At 38.6% G+C, this 19757-nt stretch overlaps 1 protein-coding gene across 1 annotated transcript in view; it reads left to right on the top strand.

The window, feature by feature from the left end:
* Positions 1-19757, top strand: part of adarb2 (adenosine deaminase RNA specific B2 (inactive)) — a 788873-nt gene that overhangs the window by 661291 nt on the left and 107825 nt on the right. Inside the window, exon 5 of the mRNA XM_039753536.1 lies at positions 19372-19540. Coding sequence (XP_039609470.1) covers positions 19372-19540 — 169 coding nt within the window. The remainder of the gene's footprint in view (positions 1-19371; positions 19541-19757) is intronic.

Raw genomic sequence — 19757 nt, 5'->3', positions numbered from 1 at the left:
AGAAGTTTCAGTACGTTATGTGAAATGAATGGTGATGAGTACTCCATTTAAGCAGTTTAGGGTCATAGAGACCATATGTGGTGTCTAAACTGGACCTACTGGGCACTCAGAAAGAACCCGCCATGAACAGGATGCCAGTTCATTGCAGCAGACATTCAAGCACATGCATACTCACTCAAGGTCAAGGTAGAGTCTAAATAATCAACATGAATATCTTTACATTGTGAAAAACAACAGTACTAAAATCAAAAAAACTCCTCAGAGATGGTAGGCTATAAACGTATTCAGGATTATTCAGGGTGATTTTGAGTTTAAACTGTTTGGAAATGTGCTGGCTCTACCAGAAGTTTACTTAGCATACAAAAGTGAACATATAATTTAACAAACTAGAACAGAATAACTAATTTTGATAATTTGGTAATTGGCAATCATTATTTATTTATGTATGTATGTATTTATTTATTTGAATATACCAAACAGGTTAATCAACCCTTCCAGGTTTGTCCTTGTCATTCTTAACAAATACTATTATTATTAAGTTACCATACTATTAGATGAATTAAAATTAAACTAAGCTCCTTAATTTACATCTCTTACATTAAACTTACTGCTTCATCAGCAGCGTTCTTCATCCTTTCCAGTTATTTCTTTCTAAAGGACTGTTCACCTACCCAGATACAGCTCACTCTCTTAAGCCGTAATTACAGTTTAACTTCCAGTATGAGCCATTAATGAGTCTAAAACGGATCTCTTACTAAATTACTACAGCATGTCCTAAGGGAGGGCGTCACGGTGGCGCAGTGGTAGCGCTGCTGCCTCACAGTAAGGAGACGTGGGTTTGCTTCCCAGGTCCTCCCTGCGTGGAGTTTGCATGTTCTCCCAATGTCTGCGTGGGTTTCCTCCCACAGTCCAAAGACATGCAGGTTAGGTGCATTGGCGATCCTAAATTGTCCCTAGTGTGTGCTTGGTGTGGGTGTGTGTGTGTCCTGCAGTGGGATGGCGCCCTGCCCGGGATTTGTTCCTGCCTTGCGTCCTCAGCTGGCTGGGACTGGCTCCAGTAGACCCCCATGACCCTGTCTTATGATATAGCGGGTTGGAAAATGACTGACTGACTTTTCTAAGGGAGCTGTGTGTCACAAAGCTCTCCCAAAATCACCCCTGAAAAAATATTTTCTAGATTAAAAAGTCCAAATATGACTGGGGGCAAAGACAATCTCAAATTCAATCTCAGGTTATAAAATGGCCTAAATAAAGCAGCATTCTTGAGAAACATGTCAGTCAATTGTTTTCTTGTAAAATGAAAGTTATTTTATGCAACAGATTGCAGATGAAAATGGTATTTGACATGTACAATTTAAGGAAGCAGCCAACTGAGGACCTACAAAGTATCAACTCCTCAAACTACAGACACTGATGTACTTATCCCCTTATGCCGCTGTGCACTGGACCTTTCTGCTTCCTTTTCTGTCCTTGTTAGATTCAGTTTGCCCTTTTCTCTCAAGCCAGTAGTGGACAGATTTGTATGAAATCTTCATTTTCTTGGCAATCTGTCATATCCTTAATTTCATAAAACAACAACAGATTGATATGTTTCTTAGAAAGCTGTTTGACTTTGGCCATCTTTTAACCCAGGATTGAACTTTAGGAGAGCCAGAACCGTGCAAAACAAAAAAGAAAGAATTTATTTGCTTCATTGACCAGAATAACAGTTCATGTATGCTAACACAAATACAAAGGTCTCTCTAATAACACGTTAAAACACAATTAATTAAGGATGAGCTATGAGAGTTTACCAATAAGACACTGGAGTAATGGCTGCTGAAAATGGAGCTTTGTATTCATATGTGAATAAGAAATTATGAAGCAGTACTTTCAAGCAGTAATAGCGATTTGTCACATCATTAATGTTTTGGCTGTTATTTTTTAATAAAAAGAATGGTACCTTGGTAAAAAAAACAGTATTGAATTCTATCCAAAACATAAAAACAAAATAAAAGAATTCTGGTTGAGTGTTTGAATGCTAGTGTAGATACAGTATATACATGCAGAATATAATACATTAATAATAATTAGAAGGAAAAATCAACCATTCAACTCAACATGGAAGAATTACAACATATAAAACTGGACTATATTTTCAAAACTATTAAGTGTTATTCTTCAAAAAATACACAAGCGATTTTCATTTATTTAAGGTGGTCTTCTTTTTTAATTGGTAAGAATCCTTGGTATTCTGGACACATTTTAAAACTTTGGATAATAAAATGGGGTTAAAATTGATTTTGTTTTCTATGGTATTTCCAGACCATAATGGAGAGTAAATGATATTACCATTCCTGACCTTGACAGTCACTTACATTGTTCTAACAGCTCTAAAATGTTAATTTGTAGCACTTCATATAAATAGTTTAAGCTTAAAGTGCCTTTTAACAGACAACATAAATGTGCCATAAAACTGTATATTTAATTAAATACTCCTGAATACAAGAAAAATGCATTAACACAAATACTTCTTCAAGAGTCAAATTTGTGTAAAAAATATAAGATACATTAAGTTAAAATGGCACATAGTGGTAATGTGGTTAACTGGTACTGTGTACATTAATTCTGCCTCATTTATTTATTTTTTTTCCTTTATTACATGCATTAAACTGCTGAAAAAGGAAAATTCAGGGAATTTGTTTTTGCACTGTATTTTCTATTTCCATTGTTGTACTGCCATACTGTTCTCCTGCTCATAGCAAAGTCACTGGAAATACTTGGGAGTCTAAGGATGAAAGAATTCTGTCTTTTTGTTAGGTGCCAGCACAATCCTACAAAATCTTGTAGGATACCCAGAAGGTGAGTTGGGGGGCTGTCGGTTGGCATAGGTCTTCACTATTGTGACTTTGACTAGGACTTTCTAGTATAACCAACTCCGGACCCCCAGAGGTTTAATTTTTCCAGGGATGTTTCTTACTAGAGGTTTTGTTTTTCCTTCCTCTGTTCTTAACTGGTCCTAGTTCAATGATAATGAACATATATTGTTCTATTTTTGTTATGAAATTGCACTTTTAATTGGGTGTTTAACCCAATCTGTAGCCTTCTATGTTTACATTACATCATTTGTAAAATTACTGATTAATATATTACCAGTAATCTTACTGCAGTGTTCTGAGCCTGTAGTCAGTAAAGAATGCTATGCAAAAATCACTTATATAATATAATAGAATATTTCAAGAACACGAATTGTTTTTGTAAGGAATGTAAGCCTTTGGTTGCCTACAGTACAGATAGTCATATCTTTGTCAGACTGTCTTTTCAATTTTCCCAGTATATGGAATGTATGAGTTTAAATCAAAAAATAAAGGCAATTTTAAAATGAACTTGATGCAGTACAGCACGTATGCAATGGCTTATGGGTAGTTCAAATAAGTACACCAAAGTGCTCTGCCATTAGTCTAGTTGAAGCCAAGGTCAGTTGAACATCAGCAGTCTGCAGCAACATTGTAAAACAACGCCCTATAGTGAGATTTCTTTGGGCAGATGGAGTGAAACCTGCTAAATTTCATCACAAAATGTTGGCTTGTGCAGATCAGCAAGGTGTTTGGGTACCCAGCTTCCCAAGTATCCCAAGTCATCATGCACCACGGCATGTGCAGATCCATAGCTGACGTCCAAGTGTGTAGCAACCCACAGACAATGGAATCCGTCGGTCTTCTCTGATGTAGGCATTCGCCATGTCAATGTGGGCTTGTTTGCGCAATGTTGGTGGTCAACCAGACCGAGCTTTAAACCTTTCTACCCATTCATAAACTTTTCATTGAGTCATGTTGTTTTTCACTTCTGTAGTGAGCCATCACATTTCGGTGAACATCTTGAGCCAACATCTTTCTAGCCATCCATTTTATGACCTCTTTTTATCTAATATGTACATGATCATTTTAATTATCATATTACGCTCATCCATCCACTTTCATTTCTAAATTTGTACTCAGTGTTTTCTTGAATACCACACCCAATGAGCCTAATCCACCAACTAGCTAGCCTTTACTTTATAAGTATGTTTTCACATTTTATTATTATACAACATTGAATCGCAGTGGATTTAATTTGGCTTTTTTTATTAACAAATAATGCTAAAGAAGGAACATCTCTGCAAAGCAGTCAAAATAAAAAGTTCAAAATAATTGATCAGATGAGTATTCACCTGCTCCAAGTCAGTATTTAGTGAATGTACCTTTTGCAGACATTCCAGCATTGAGTCTTTGTCCACAGGTCTCTATTAGCTCTGAACATTTGGACACTGCAGTTTTTCACCATTCTTTTCTTTTGCAAAACTGCTCAGGCTCTGTCATGTCACTTGGAGATGAACTGAGAATGAACTGTCTTATTCAAGTCAAGTCACAAATTCTCAACCGGGCTGAGATCTGGACTCTGACTCGGCCACTGTATTGCTGTAAAGCAAATCTTTTCCCAATGCACAGGTTTTTTGGAAGACTGTGTCAGGTTTTCCTCCAGGATTCCCTTGGATTTTTCTGCATTCATTTTAACATCCACCCTGACAAGCCTTCAAAGTCTTCTGCAGAGAAGCATTTCCCACAGCATGATGATGCTAACACTTTGCTTCATGGTGGGGATGGTGTGTTTTTGGCAATGTGCAGTGTTTGTCTTTCGGCAAACAAGGCATTTAATCTGATGGTCAAAAAGCTCGATTTTGGTCTCATCAGGCCGAAACATTAGTTCCAGCTCACCTCAGTGTCTTCCATATATACCTTCTGGCAAACTCTATTAGAAATGTTGTTCATGTTTTTTTTTTACAGTGGCTTTTTTGCCATTCTCCCATAAAACTGTGACTGGTGAAGCAACAGTACAGCAGTTGTATGCACAATCTCTCTGATCTCTACTGCTGTAGGTGGTCAATCCACTCCTTCAGAGTTCTCACAGGTTCTAATGGTTTCCTCCCTCACTAGCCTTCGTCTGGCACAACCACTCGGTTTTTATGAACACCCTTCTCTGGGCTGTGCCGTACTCTTTTTTCATTTCTTAATTATTGATTAAACTGAACTCCAGAGGATTTTCAGTGACTTGTATATTGTCTTGTCTGCATCCCCTGGCTTGTGCTCTTTAATCGCCTTTTCATGGAGTTGCTTGGAGGGTCTCTTTGCCTTCATTGTTTAGTTTAGACCACCATACTGACTCACCACAAGCTGGATCATTTATACTGCAAGCAATGGAAAACCCAGATAGCTGGCCTGCATTGAATTAAATATTTAACTTGCGACTGCACCACTGATGATTTAGGTGTGTCATAACAGAGGAGATGAATACTTATTTTGTGTTTTATTTTTGTGATTAATTTAGTCCAATTGCAGAGATCTGTTTTCACTTGGGCATTAAAGTGTCTTTTTCTGTTGATCAATGCTAAAGCAGCCAATTTAAATCCACTGTGTTTTAGTGTTGTGCAACAATGCAATGTGAAAACTCCAAGGGGGTGAACACTTTTATAGACACGGTGGTGCTGTAACTATAGGGTTGTCCAGATCTAATTATGCAATTTTCATTACGCTTATTAAACTTATTAAGTTTATTACATAGAAAATATCCCGAAAAACCATTGGGAAGTGTGCAAACTGACTACATGAAGAATTGTCTTTGTTCCGTACTGGAATCGTCCCCGCATAAATTAAAGTCATCCAGATGATCTGGATCTGCATAATTAGATCTGGACCACCCTGTACTATTACCATTGTATTACTATAATGTAATTACTATAATAGTATCTGTTACATTTTGTTCTTCCACTTTAGCATCATTTTCTTTTTGGGACCATAATCTTCCTGGTAATATAATCAGTTGTCCATTTTCATTCTTATTTTCATTGTCACAGAAGCAATAGACATGCACTTTTTTAAAGTAAGAAGCCCAAACACTTATTGCAGGGCCATATAAAGAATTTGTCATTGGTCTGTGAAAAGAATTTGGGGTCTCCATTTAGAAAGTCATTTTAAAGAGGGAGCTCCACCACTACAACTGCTATCTGCTGCACCAATGTCCTCCTGCGCAAAAACAGTAACACGAATCAATTAAAAAAATAAAATAAAATTGTAAAACATTGTCCATTGTACAGTACAGCAGATGAAAGCATTTGTTCCTTTTTGCAATTATTATTTGGATCTTCTAACGTCTTGCTATTTTGTCTGAGGATGTTTTTCACCAGGGGGAGCTGTGCCTTTTGTCAAAGGAATTTGTTGTCTATTTCTTTCTAAATCTTCTCACATAGTTGTCAGATGGAAGACAAAGCACATTTTCGGCAAAAACCATTGACAGTCCTGATGCTCACAATACAGGCTGACAGATTAAATACAGGGGTGCGGCTGCGTCCCAAATCTCATTTAAAGCACCTCCACTTAGATTCTGCCTTCTTGGTGTTTGAGGCCTCTGTCTGCACAGCTTTCTATCTCGATCTTACTCATTCTTCTGCTGTCTTTGTGCAGCTGACAATCATTTTGTATTTAAAAGCAAATAGGCTGGCTCGACTTCTGCAGTAAACGTCAGGCCAAGGGGACTTTTACAGCAATTTCATGCCGAGATAAAAGATGGGAGAATTATTACATGCTCTTCTAGCACCAAATTGATCAAAACAATTGCTAAGTGGAACAGATGAAAAAGTAAAGTTGACAATATGTCTCTGCGGTCCTTTTGAGTTCGATTAACATTGGAAACATGCTGACATCCCAGTGTCATCCTGAATCTCAATGACTTATCAGATTTGGACGCACAACTCAGAGAACAGGTCAAATTCCCTGAAGGAATCTTGCATGTAGCTGTCGCTACTTGAGTGGCCACAAAATAAATCATGCAGATTTCAGCCAGGGTCACTGCAGAGGCACATGTCTGACAGATTGAATTGCTCAAGTTGTGACATAACTAGGGGATGATAATCAGAATGGAAACCTCTTACAGTGTTTTTCTGTGATTGTTTTCTGTGTTTATCTATAAAAAACTACTGTGGATTGGAAATATGTCTACAGTTTATATCTATCAAGCCAAAATAACAGAATAAGGGCAGCTGTCATTCATGTTTTCTGCAGTTACTATGAGGTGAATGTGACATGAAGTGCTTGATAGAGAGAGTACATGGAGCCTTACTATATTCAACTTAAAGTGTAGGGACAACTTCTAACCTTGTTTGAGGCAGTTCACATTACAAATTCTACAGTTTTGGTATACTTTACAGCTTTTTAATTTTTTTGATGTATTGTCATAATGTAATAAAGCAAGCAGAGGTTTTAAATCAGAAAATGAATGAATGTTAATGTAAGTGAGACTTAAATAGCAATTTAACACCAATTACCATTATTTTTTTTTTACCTTCTCGAGTCTTGTTTAACTGTAATAGAAAAGAATTCTGTTATTTGTCGAGACCATATGGAGGTGCTCCAGTAACACATTTTCTTAATTTATTTTGCATCTGTTAGAACTAGAGGTGCCTTTATTGGGTGAATGAAGCATATTATTTAAAAGAAAAAAGTCTTACACTAGGAGTTTTCACAGCCCTGGGTTCTTTTTTTTTAATTTGTTTGTGTTTTGCATATTTTTTTCATATTGTCCCGTCTTTATTTTTGAGCCATGTTCTTATATACTAGTTAAAATTGTGTTTCTTTGTTTGAAAAGCTTGCATTCTTTCAATTTAAATTTGAAGTGTGTCACATTGCCCTTTTAAAAGGTGCTATACGTAGATAATAGGTTGCTAGGGAATCTTGTCTGGTTTCTTGCATCATGCATCATGAAGACTCGCTATTAAATATCAATGCAGCACAGGAGCCCTTTTGTCAGATACAGAATCTGATCAGTGAACAAGTATTTTCAATATTCTGGCGTCTGGTAACTCTTTAGATTTGAACAAGTTGTCACAAAAACAAAAAAAGAAGGTTTGGGGCAGCACCCGTACACGGTACAATCCCTCTTAACTGGCCTCACATTAACTGGCTGACGGATTAACCGGCCTGTTAAAATAAAATAAAATAAAAGATATTTTTTTTTAATCCTGAGTTCTTCTTTATATGTATGCATATCCTTTCTTGGAAGGTGAGAGGTATTTTAAAACCAGCAAACAACAAAACAGTGCTCAATTTAAATAAAGTGCAGTGTATCAAAAGTCTTCTTTAAATAAATAATCCATTAAAACGAGTGTATTAGTGGAGGTTAAAATCCATTAGTAAAAAAGCAAGTCCTTTATAAACAACACATCAAGGTTAAAACAATGGCTGGAAGCAGTCTCTTAAAATCCAAACCACGACGCCTTCTTCTTTCTACCTGCAGGTGCAGCTGCCATCCACACTGGTCTGGTAGCCCTCCAATCCCTGACTATTTCAGGCTCCAGACTTGGGTTCTTTCCCCAGTAGCTAGGGCGCTCACGCTGGGGCTAAACCAACCCAAAGCCGCCACGACTGCCGCTGCCTTTCGACGGCCAGTTGTCTTCAATACCGGTCACTCCAGCTCCATGATCACTGAACCAATCAACGACACATACCACAAAATCGTGGATGAAGCCTTGTGGATATGGAACATACCTTAGAAATAATTTTCTACATGAAAATAGGATTGCTTTCAGATTAACCAGCCAAAACGGCAACTGGCCATGGGTCCAGTCCCGAGGTGGCCGGTTAAGAGGGATTGTACTATAATTGGTTTCCTGGCTGCAAAGTTTCAAATAAATGATAGCACTGATGTGCACAAAATGGAGTCCAAAACAGAACTGAAGGAATAGGGAAAAGGTGGAGGCTTTTAAAGGTCAGGGTAGGAAGTGACGTCAAAGGGGCCAGGATCAGATAGGTCTTCAGCCATAGGCTCGAGCGCGGACGTGACATCAAGGGGGCTGGAGCCAGCAAGGCCAGGTGGAACTTCCCATGAATGGTCTGCAGGAAAGCAAGACAAAGAGTCAGCGCATTCTGCCACATCCGGGTCAGATTCGTAATTGACCTCATTCAAGCCCTTTAGCTGCCTCCCATGCGCACGTGTGTGGCAAAGTGTCTGGTAGCTCCTTAAATTTACATCGTAGGGCCAGCTTATACTTTATGCTCAGAATGCTAATGCGCACGCATTATAGCTGCTACGCATTCCCAGCATTCTTTTACCACATTCTCTGAGCACGTCATCAGAAATGAACACAATGTGTGCATTACAATACCAGCACAAAAATATGGGTGTGTGTTCACGTTTTTTTATGTGACATCAGCAACATGTGATGCCAGCCTTGCAGCTCCAACAGGATCAATATGTGTGCTTCAATGTTTGATGAAGGGTTTGATGCGGTGAAGCATATCATCAAATTTAAAAGCTGAGATGCAAATGTCTTAATGGTACCTTTCTTCATCCAATTCTGCATAGGTAATACAAGTAATGCATTTTCCCCGTTGTAATGGCGCAATACATTTAAAGGTCTCACATACCATCTTCTTCTGTCAGGTTTTTTGGATCTTCACAACAGCATCAGAATGCAAAGAATCTGTATTTCTAACATCTTTCTTCCCTCAACTCATTACACAGCAAAACCAGGCATTGCTTTCTCAACATGATGATTTCTCGCACTGCCATGTGGTGGAATCCTCCAGATTTGCTTAAAGTACACATGCAGGTATAATCAGTACACTGCTTGTGCAGCAGCAACATCCTCAAGCTCACGTAATGTTAAGTATATCCCCGGCCTTAGTTTTTTGGGTCTGGTAGTATAGTAAACTTTTCATGAAACACACTTTGCAATTCTTGTCTTTCTACAATTACAGTTACAGGGATCTTACCAGCAACATCAAGCTAAGAAATGCCTCGATTGTGTCTCGATTGTCACTACAATCAGAACAATCTCCTTTTATATTCTAAATCAAATCGTGATGATCAATGCATGTTTCCAGCAATCAGGGTCATATTTCATGTCCCAACAGATCGTAAATAATGCAGGAATATGGTCAATAGTCATATAACTACCATGTTTGTAAATTTTGCTAGGAACTCCATTACTGGCAGGAGCTTTTTTATTTTATATTAGCTGTCCCGTTGTAGTGAAACAGGCCAAACTTTAAAAACCAATAAACAAACAGATATCGCTAGCTAAGCGGATTCAAGGTACACTCCAAAACATGGCAAGAGGTATACCGACTCGAAAAGAGGCTGGCATGTGAGTGAGGAGGGCCCCGTCCGGCTACTCACTCCTGATGTCATGCTTCCCCCTCCCCTCAGCCCACAACCACTGTCTTGGATTACCATGAATAAATCACTCCTGCAAGCGAACTATGATACTTAGCGTGATGAGCGAAGTTGCGATTGTTCAAGCAAATTATACAAAAAAAAAATCTCTAAATCCATTAAGAAGTTCTGTCATTCGCTAGCTAAGTCGATGTAAGATACCCGAGGCTGGTGCGTGAGTGAGATGGATCCCGCCCCCCTTCACACAACCCACTGCGTGAAGCTTAGATTCGTACAAATAAATCGGTACCACAAACAAACTATGTTACTTAGCACAATGAGTGAAGTCACAAAATCAGCCCCGTCTAAATCCGTTAAATAGTTCTCTTGTGAAAAGTAAACAGACAGACGTTAGATTTTATGTATATATATATATATACACAGTAGAGATGAGTGACCTGCTGACTACATTTCAGAGAAGGTTGATTGTTCATCCAGCTCTGAAACTGTTGGAAGATTGGGAAGTTCATCAAGAAGAGAGTTATCACATATGGACTTGATTGAGTAGTTCATGAAAACGTTCAGCCCATCATTTGAAAATCCTAAGCTTGTCCTTGATTAACATAGTGCTGTCGGCAGATCAAACTAGAGCAACAGTGTGTCTTGTGGGTCAAAGACACATTTAAAGGGATTGTAAAATTCATAAGTGTTTTTTTCCATCTACACATTTTTTAATTACAGTTAAACCCTCAGACTTGAAGAACAGTTTGCAGCCCTTACAAAAGTCTTCCTTCTATTTTTTTATTTTCTGTCTTTGGTAAAGTCTTTTTGTATTTTATTCTCATAACAAATACATATTTCCTGATTAGCAGCTTTAAACATCTAGCAGTTGCTCTTAAACAATCATTGCTAAAAGTTTAACCATTCAGCAGTCAGTTTGGGAAAAAGATAGGCGATGGCCATCTGAGTTGTGCAGCTGTCAGGCTGCTTTGTGTTTTCATAACCGAAATAACATTTTTGACCCAACACTTCAGAAAACAGTCCTTATAAACAGTACACTAAACTCACCAAAAAGTAGCTTCAAGCATTTCATTTACCTTTAACCTTTACAGGGTTGGGGTCCCTCTTGTCACAATAAACTCAGAGTGCAGCTCTCTCTTTACGAGAGAAATAAACTGACAGCTCATTGTGCTAGTCTTCTTTAATTGGTTCCAAAGTGAGCTGAACGTGGTGGTTCTCACTCTGGTCAGGTCTTCTTGGGCCCTACCACATCCTGTAGCCTCCTTGGTTCTTGCCAGGCTTGGTTTCATCTGGATACTTTTAGTCTTCCCAAAACAAAAGAGAAAGGCACACTGTGAGGCATTTGAATTTCCTCACTCTTTTCCAAAGGGATTGCCTTGTGCTCTTGACATTTATCTCTCAAGGATGCAGACAAAACTGGCAGTCTGTTAACTGTCAGTTAAATGTAAGTTACAGCCTTTGTGGTTTTCATTTCTGCACACTTATCAGACATGCGTTTAAAAAGAAAAAAAGTATTTTCTATTAAGCAAATTATCAGAATATTTTTGAAAAATCTATCGAAAACTGTTGTTTACAAATGCTGAAGAGTTTACCATTTTGCATCTGTCAATGGGAATTGTAAATGTAGACCAGGGAGAGGTTTGCATGAAGCAGTGCTTCTATTATACAGCTGGAAAAATGCAATTTTGGCAGCAACTTATCAAAACCAGTAAACCTTGGAGCAAAGAGCTGTGAATGTCTGGTTCCCGCTTGAGCAGAGAAGAAATGTGTTATAATTCAAATTTAATTGGAAAAACACAGTAGCTTTTTATTTTGAGAAGCTCGTATGTTTGAAGTATATAGAAGTCAGAATGTTGCATTTGGTTGCAGAGAAAAATAAGAAGTGAAATATCATAGAGATTCATAAGTTATACTATTAACATGGCATTTTGCAGGACAGCAAAATATTGTGCCATACAGTAGATAGAGTGATGCTTGTCTGCTGACTTTATTAAGCTAAAAGCAGAAGATGTAATCAAATTTACACAGGGCAGCAGGGACAGTGCTCTTCGCTCATCTGATTGGCTATTCACTTTACAGAGAGAATCTGTGGTGTGTCAGTCAAAGGCTTATGGTTTCCTTTGTCTGGGCTTATTTGAAGCTTTTCAAAAATTGGTCAACTTATTAATGTAGCCAATAAAGCCATGGACCCTTATGGTGCTGAGGTCTTGTGAGGATTATGATTCTGATTCTTGACAGCATAAAGGCTTAATGTTCATAATACCGACTAAGAAGCAGTGAGAAGCAAATTGATTAAATCTTTGGGGGATGAGGCAATAAAGATGTTTAAAAGAGATGCTTCTGTTTCACACCTGGAAATGTTGTTATCTTCCACATTCATGCTCTGCGCCTATCACAATGAAATTTGTAAATAATTAATTGATTGCATAGAATGGAATGGGAAAGTCAGTAATACCGTATTATCAGAAAGATATATTTTTTTTACCAACACTTCATTACCAAGATGATCCATACCACTTTTCTGAGCCCTTTGTGCCTTTGGGAACTTGAAAAAACATGGAAGCCTGTCACTACAGAGATAAAAAGATTCTACCAGTACAAGCAGAGAGTACAGTTAAGCAGGGTGAGGAGCAGACCAAGCCACAGTCCTTTGTTCTTTAATGACCAAATGTTCTCTAGACTTCTGTTATAGTTTTTAGAAAGAAAAGTAATCAGTTTGTTGTATTTTTGAAAATCTGATCTTTATTAAAATGTCTTCAGTGCATAGCACTATCTGTACTTAGGCACAGGACATAACAACATGCTGCATATGTATAATAGTACATATTTTTGAACATGGTAAAATCCTTTAGAGTGTGATATACATCAAATGGATGCACATTGTGCAAAATAATATTTTTTGAATATTTCCAAAATACAGTGAAGAAAAGGCCAAAGTGGTCAGCCAAAACTTCCCTGTCTCCAGCTACAGATTCCAGGAATTTTTAAGCCAGCCAAGAGATCTACTCTCTCCAGGGTGTGCTTGGTCTGCCACAGAGTCTCTGCCCAGTAGGACGTGCCCAGAGTCGCCATGGGGCCCTCCTTACGACATGCCCAAACCACCTTAACTGGCTTCTCTCAATTTGGATGAGCAGCAACTGTACTCTAATCACTGAGCTACTCACCCTACCACATAGTCAGTCACTCAGCCACCATGCAAAGAAATTTCATTTTGATTGCACTCACAATCTCATTCTTTTGGTCCTTACCATCAGCTTATGACCATATGTAAGGTCAGGGGTATAGACTGACCAGTAAGCCAATAATTTTTTCGTTAGACTCCACTCCACCTTCGCCACCAGTGACCGGTACAGCACCCATAGAATAGCTGCTGCCACTTCAATCCGCTTGTCAACTACTCATGAAAAAGATCCTGAGATACTTGAACTCCCCTACTAAGTGCAGTTGTTCCCGCCTCACCTGGAAAAAAACAATTCACTCTTTTCCACGAGAGATCCATTACTTCAGTCTTGAAGGTGGTGATCCTCATCCTAATCGAATAATACTCAGCAATGAATTGCTTCAGTGCATGCCAAAGCTCACATCAGATGAGACAAAGAGGAAAAAATCATCTCCATAAAGCTACAATGTTCTCACTTGCCTCCTCAAGTGAACAGCCTCACATCTTCAGCTGCACCTTGATATCCTGTCCATGAAAACCATAAACAGGAGTGGTGCCGAGACATGGCCTTGATGGAGTCTGATGCCAAGCATTCGGACACAGTTCTCACTGCCTTCTTATAGAGCATGAATTGCAGAGCAGCCCCATATTCCTGCATAACCTCCCACAAAACATGCCGTTGGACACTAGTCAAATGCTTTTTCCCAATCTACAAACCACATGTAGACTGGACTGTAATACTCACATTCATTCTCCAGAAACTGCACCAGAGAGAAGAGCTAGTCTGCTGTTCTACAGCCAAGAAGGAATTTACATTGTTCCTCCTGTATTGTTGGCTCAGTCATTGGATGGATTCTTCCCTCCAGCATCCTTGCATATGCCTTACCTGGGAGGTGGAGGAGTGTGATCCCTCTGTAGTTGGAATGCACCATCTCGTCACCTTTCTTAAAGATGAGGACCACCACAAGAGTCCAAGGGTGCTTTACTTGCCTTACATGCAACAATGAATAGATGCATTAACCACACTGCCCCAACAATGTCCAGTGCTTTCAACATCTCAGGTAGGATTTTAGTCGAAAGTTGAACCTTTTAACTTCAACCCTAAATTAAAGGTGGATTCACCAAAAGAGAAGTATTCTAATGTTTAAGAATAGTGCCAAAATGATGTATTCAGGTGTGATATAATGCTTTTCCATTATCCCCTAGCTTGTGTATTTCTAGTACGTTTTTCTTGGGGATACTGATATTCCTGGGGTACCTGGAATCACTGTTTAAAAACCTGTGCTGACCTGGTTGTCGTATTGTATGTGAAACCCATACTGATGGGAATATCTTTAGTGAGTCCATGCTTATGAGGAAGATGGTTTTAGTCCATGTTGTCCTTCAGGACAGGACTAAAGACACTATCACCAATAACATACCCAAGGAATCAGCCTAGCAAATGAGGACACTCACACATAGCAAGGGGTAGGTGCAAAGTGCTAAGAGAATTTATTAAAACAAAGTCAATCAAAACAAAAAGTGTTTAAAAGTGCAGTGCTCTGTTTTTTAATCCATAGAAACAGTGACAGTCTGTGAGTTTACAATCCAGATTTAAACAAGATTAAAGCAAACATCCATCGGGTCCTTCATAGTCTGTCAGACAAGCTCATCACCTCTCCACTTCTATCTCCCTGGCTCACCCATTACTTGCTCAGCCAGCAGAGACACAAGCAGCCACAGCCCTTTCCATCTTCGCTGCCTCCAAATGGCAGCAGCCAGACTGCTCGGGGTTGGTTGTCCTCCCGGCTTCCTTTGCCCATTCCGGAGTATCTCGAATCCCTAGGGTAGGGCGCCAACTTCATCGTTCCCACTCCTCAACCATTAATCAGAGTGGGTGCTTTGACCCTAGTGCAGCAATCCTTTGCTCCCTCGTGGACCTACGACCACACTGCCTCACACTAACACTGCCTGTTTTGCCCTGCCTCTCTCAACGATGCTGTTCTCACAGATCTCTCTCTCTCTCTGTGTCTCACTTTTTTTTATATTCTTCCCTCTGCCCATGCATGTTTCTTTTAAGCTCACTGTTCTAATGGGGCACAAGTTTGCACTCACCATTCCCTCCGAGGAATTAATGAGGCACTTTTTAACATATGTATTCGCACGTGTCTTCTCAATCAGGCAGGCACTTCCCTATCTGTTCTTGGAGCGGAGCATGTTTGTGTACCCACCCGCAGCTGACTAGGACCTGTACTTTGTGGGATGTGATTACTTATTTAAAATTAGCACAGCATCGTTGACCACTTATCACATCTGCACAGGTTTTGAACACTCTCCCTAGTTCTTTATATTATTTATTCTTACTCGGTATTTACTTTTTTGTGCTAATAATAGATTTGTGGGACTACAGACAAAATCCAAGCAAATGAGGCTGATCGTCAAAGAGACTGTACCAAATGTACGTATATTGCCAAACGGGCCTATCCCTTGAGTAAATGAACTGAGGTGTAAGCCCTGTGCTCCAGCAGCTTGCTGCTCATTTGTGAACATCATTTCAATTTATTTTTGAAATTTCCATCTTTAACAATATCCCAAGGGATACATTGTAGCCTTTTTCTCCTCAGAACCCTGAGTAAAAGAAATTTTCAAAGCATCCTTCACCAGCACTTCATCAGGTAACTTTTCTTCTTATCAGGACTGTCCCCATTTTTATCTGGGCCCTGTATTTGAGCAGCGAGAGTGCTGTTGAAGTCTCTGGCCTTCAGCTGAATCTGATTAAGCTGGGCATTCTGCCGGAAAAAGACACTTTGTGATCCTTAAGACATGGATTAGGTGGGTTCAGTTTGCAAGAAATCCAAATTAGGTTTGTAAGTGGGATGCTATTAACTGAACCTTTTGCTGTTCTTTCCTTCATTGTGAACTAGGTAAATGTTTTCTTAGTCTGATTTCAAATGAGACTAAAGTTACTGACTTGTTCACAGTTACTTATTCATATGTGCCTGTGACAACCTGAAGATTTAGTGTTTTGAAAGGTATAAGCTCAACCTGATCAACAACTTGAGAGATACAATACCACATACATGCCTCATTTGACTTAAGCTCAGCACAATGTGGGAAAACTTGTCAAATTTACTGACAAACCAGACACACACATGATATCAGTTGTAATCTACAGAACATGTTTAAGGCTCACACTAAATGATTATATTCTGTCACATTTGTTTTCTAACACATTCGATAGAAAAGGACATCAGTGTTTATTATTAAACACTGTCTTAGTAATATGTGTCTTCCACATGCTCACATGGAATATACTGTAAGTGCATTGATATTTTTATGTACTGTACATATTTATTTTTAAAAACAACTATGTCTTCTAGAGAGATTGAAGGTATTGGATATGATCTCCATTGAAAAAGAAGTAGGAGAGTGTTAATTATGAGAATTTGATAGAAGAGTTTACTGTAGCAGAACCTAGGACAGTTAGAAAAATACAATTTTGAAAATAACTACTACTGTGATTCTGATAAGCAAGCCTTATATTTTGCATAAATTATACCGATATTTTAATGGCTTTCAATGTACTGATAGCATTTCCTTAAGTAAAGTGCTTCATGACCAAAGAAAAGCGACAAGTTCCTATTGTTCCAACTGCAAAAGTTTAAGTATATCTGAGTATAAAATTGACATTTATTGGTGTTTTTTTCTTGTGACTTTTATTTAACACACTCATATTTATGTTGCATATAAATGTATCATATTATGTCATATACAGTATCTTATATATAAACGTCTACGCATGGAAGTGTGTGTGTCTGTCTGTCCGGCCCGGAAGTACGAGGCTACAGCATGAAGCTCAAAGAGTCAGCAAGGCAGCCCCAAGTTAACGAGTTAAAAGAAGTACAAGGCTACAGCACGAAGCTGAAAGAAAGCGACTCTGTCGCCAAACTGAGCCTGCCAAGGAAAGACAAACTCGCTTAGCCGCTAATACACAAGTGAGGCAAGCACATTGGCAAAACGAAACCTCAGACGAGAGAGAAACTAGCTTAGCCGCTGATAGACAAGGGGGGCAAGCACGTCCGCAAAACAAAACCACCGACTCTGCATTTCAATTATTTTCTGATGATGTCAATAGTTTCCAGGAGCCCTGGCTTTTTACAGCAAGGTTTACACAGCTAGTATTTAATAATGAGCAAAGTGTTGGGTTGGAGGATGCCACAGCGACACTTCTAAATTAACTTTAGGACCAAAAAAGCATGCGAAATTGCTGTTTATAGATTTCTAGTCTTCTTTCAATAAAATCAGGCAGTGTGATGTAGTGGTTAAGGGTTTGGACTTTAAATCCCATTAATGAATCTGAACAACTTGCCTGTGCTCCACTTGAAAAAAAAAAAAAAAGTAACCTTTTTTTTTTCACACAGGGCCATGTAGGTTTGGATTTTTTTTTCTCCCTAAATAATAAAAACCATCATTTAAAAACTGCATTTTGTGTTTACTTGTGTTATATTTGACTAATGGTTAAATGTGTTTGATGATCAGAAACATTTTGTGTGACAAACATGCAAAAGAATAAGAAATCTGGAAGGGGGCAAATAGTTTTTCACACCACTATATATATATATATATATATATATATATATATATATATATATATATATATATATATATATATATATATATATATATATATTAGCAGTAGTTGTTACTTGTTATGTTTTTTTTTTTTTCTTGTAGCTGTGTAACAATTCCTTATACCTATTTATATATCACAGTCTCTCACCAAGTCAGTTCAGCTTCAGGGATTAGTCTGTCCAGTTAGGAAGAATAAGTGATTCTAAATCAACTTCACCTGCTTTGGTGCAAATGAGAGTGACAACAGAGAGGCAACAGCAAGACGCCCCCTAAAAAGGTAATGGCTTTGCAGGTGGAGGCTACAGACATTTGCTCTCTCCTTATCCTTCCTGACAGTCTCAAGAGCATGGAGGAGATACCAGGAGATAGGCCATTACATGAGTAGAGGTAGACAGGGCCCAGCAGCAAGACTGGTATCTGCTTTGTTGTGCAAACAGGAACAAGAGGAGCACTGCCAAAGCCCTACAAAATAACTTGGTGTGCATGTTTCTGACTAAACTGTCACAAACAGACTCCATAAGGGTGGCATGATGGCCTGACATCCTCTAATGGGACCTGTGCTCACAACCCATCACTGTGCAGCTCGATTGGCATTTACCAGAGAATACCACAATTTGCATCTCTACCATTTGCCCCCGTTCTCTTCACAGATAAGAGCAGGTTTACACTGAGCACTTGTGACAGACATGAAGGAGTCTGGAGATGCCATGGTAACATCATCCAGCATGACTGGTATGGTGGTGGATCAGTTATGATCTGGGGAGCCATAACCTTAGAGGACTGCACAGACCTCCACATGCTAGGCCATGGTACTTTGACTGTTGTTAAGTACCAAGATGAAATCCTCAGAGCCATTGTCAGACATTATGCTGGTGCAGATCTTATTGCTGTTTCGTAATAGGCATGTTTGGACTTTTTAGCCAGTTTGTCCTCATTTTTAAAGTGGTGTTCATTACTCATTTACTTCATTTTAACCTTAGTAATCACGTTCATGGCTCTTTTAAGATGGGGTAACCCTCATGTGCTTAAGCTATAAACCACATTTAGGTAATTCTTTAGGTACCTTCAGTCCTTTTCCTTTTGCCTTTAATAATCCATTGTTACAACTTCATTTAAGTATATACTTGTATTAAATTGTAAAAATTATAATGTATTGATTTAAAATATTTTATTAAAATTCTATACCCCTCCAAACACTTGCCTTAATATTAAGTAAACAGACAGACAGACATGGTTAAAGAGCAATAAAAGGCATATGAAGGTATAAGTTTGGCACAGGCAGCACATGAAAGGCAGAAATGGAAGAGATGGGTGTACAGGAGCCAGTCACTACATGAATAAAGTCTGGTTTCATTACATCTTTGACAAAAAAGGGGCTCAGAACATCAATGAATGAATATTTTTATTTTTAACAGGCTTAGACATCAGACAAGGACAAGTGGTTGCACTTTCAACTGGCACCAAATGTATTAATGGTGAATATATCAGCGACCAGGGACTTGTTGTCAATGACTGCCATGCTGAAGTTGTTGCACGGAGAGCCTTTGTCCGATTCCTTTATTCTCAGCTGGAGCTGCTGCTAAGGTAAAAGATTATTTAGGCACCTTAACGCTTTTATGATTTGTTACATCATTTTGAAAATTGTGCCTTAAAATCTGAAAACTAAGTAATTCACTGTTATTTAACTGAATGATGCAGCTATTAATTCAATTTTGTATTATAATAAATGTTATGTTTGCTGTAGTGAACACAGTAAATTTCACTGTTCAGACTGACAATTTCATTTTTTATTGTTATCATC

The sequence above is a fragment of the Polypterus senegalus genome, chromosome 5 (assembly GCF_016835505.1).
Source record: "Polypterus senegalus isolate Bchr_013 chromosome 5, ASM1683550v1, whole genome shotgun sequence".
Taxonomy (NCBI): Eukaryota; Metazoa; Chordata; class Cladistia; order Polypteriformes; family Polypteridae; genus Polypterus; species Polypterus senegalus.
This window is presented reverse-complemented; position numbering and strand designations above follow the sequence as displayed.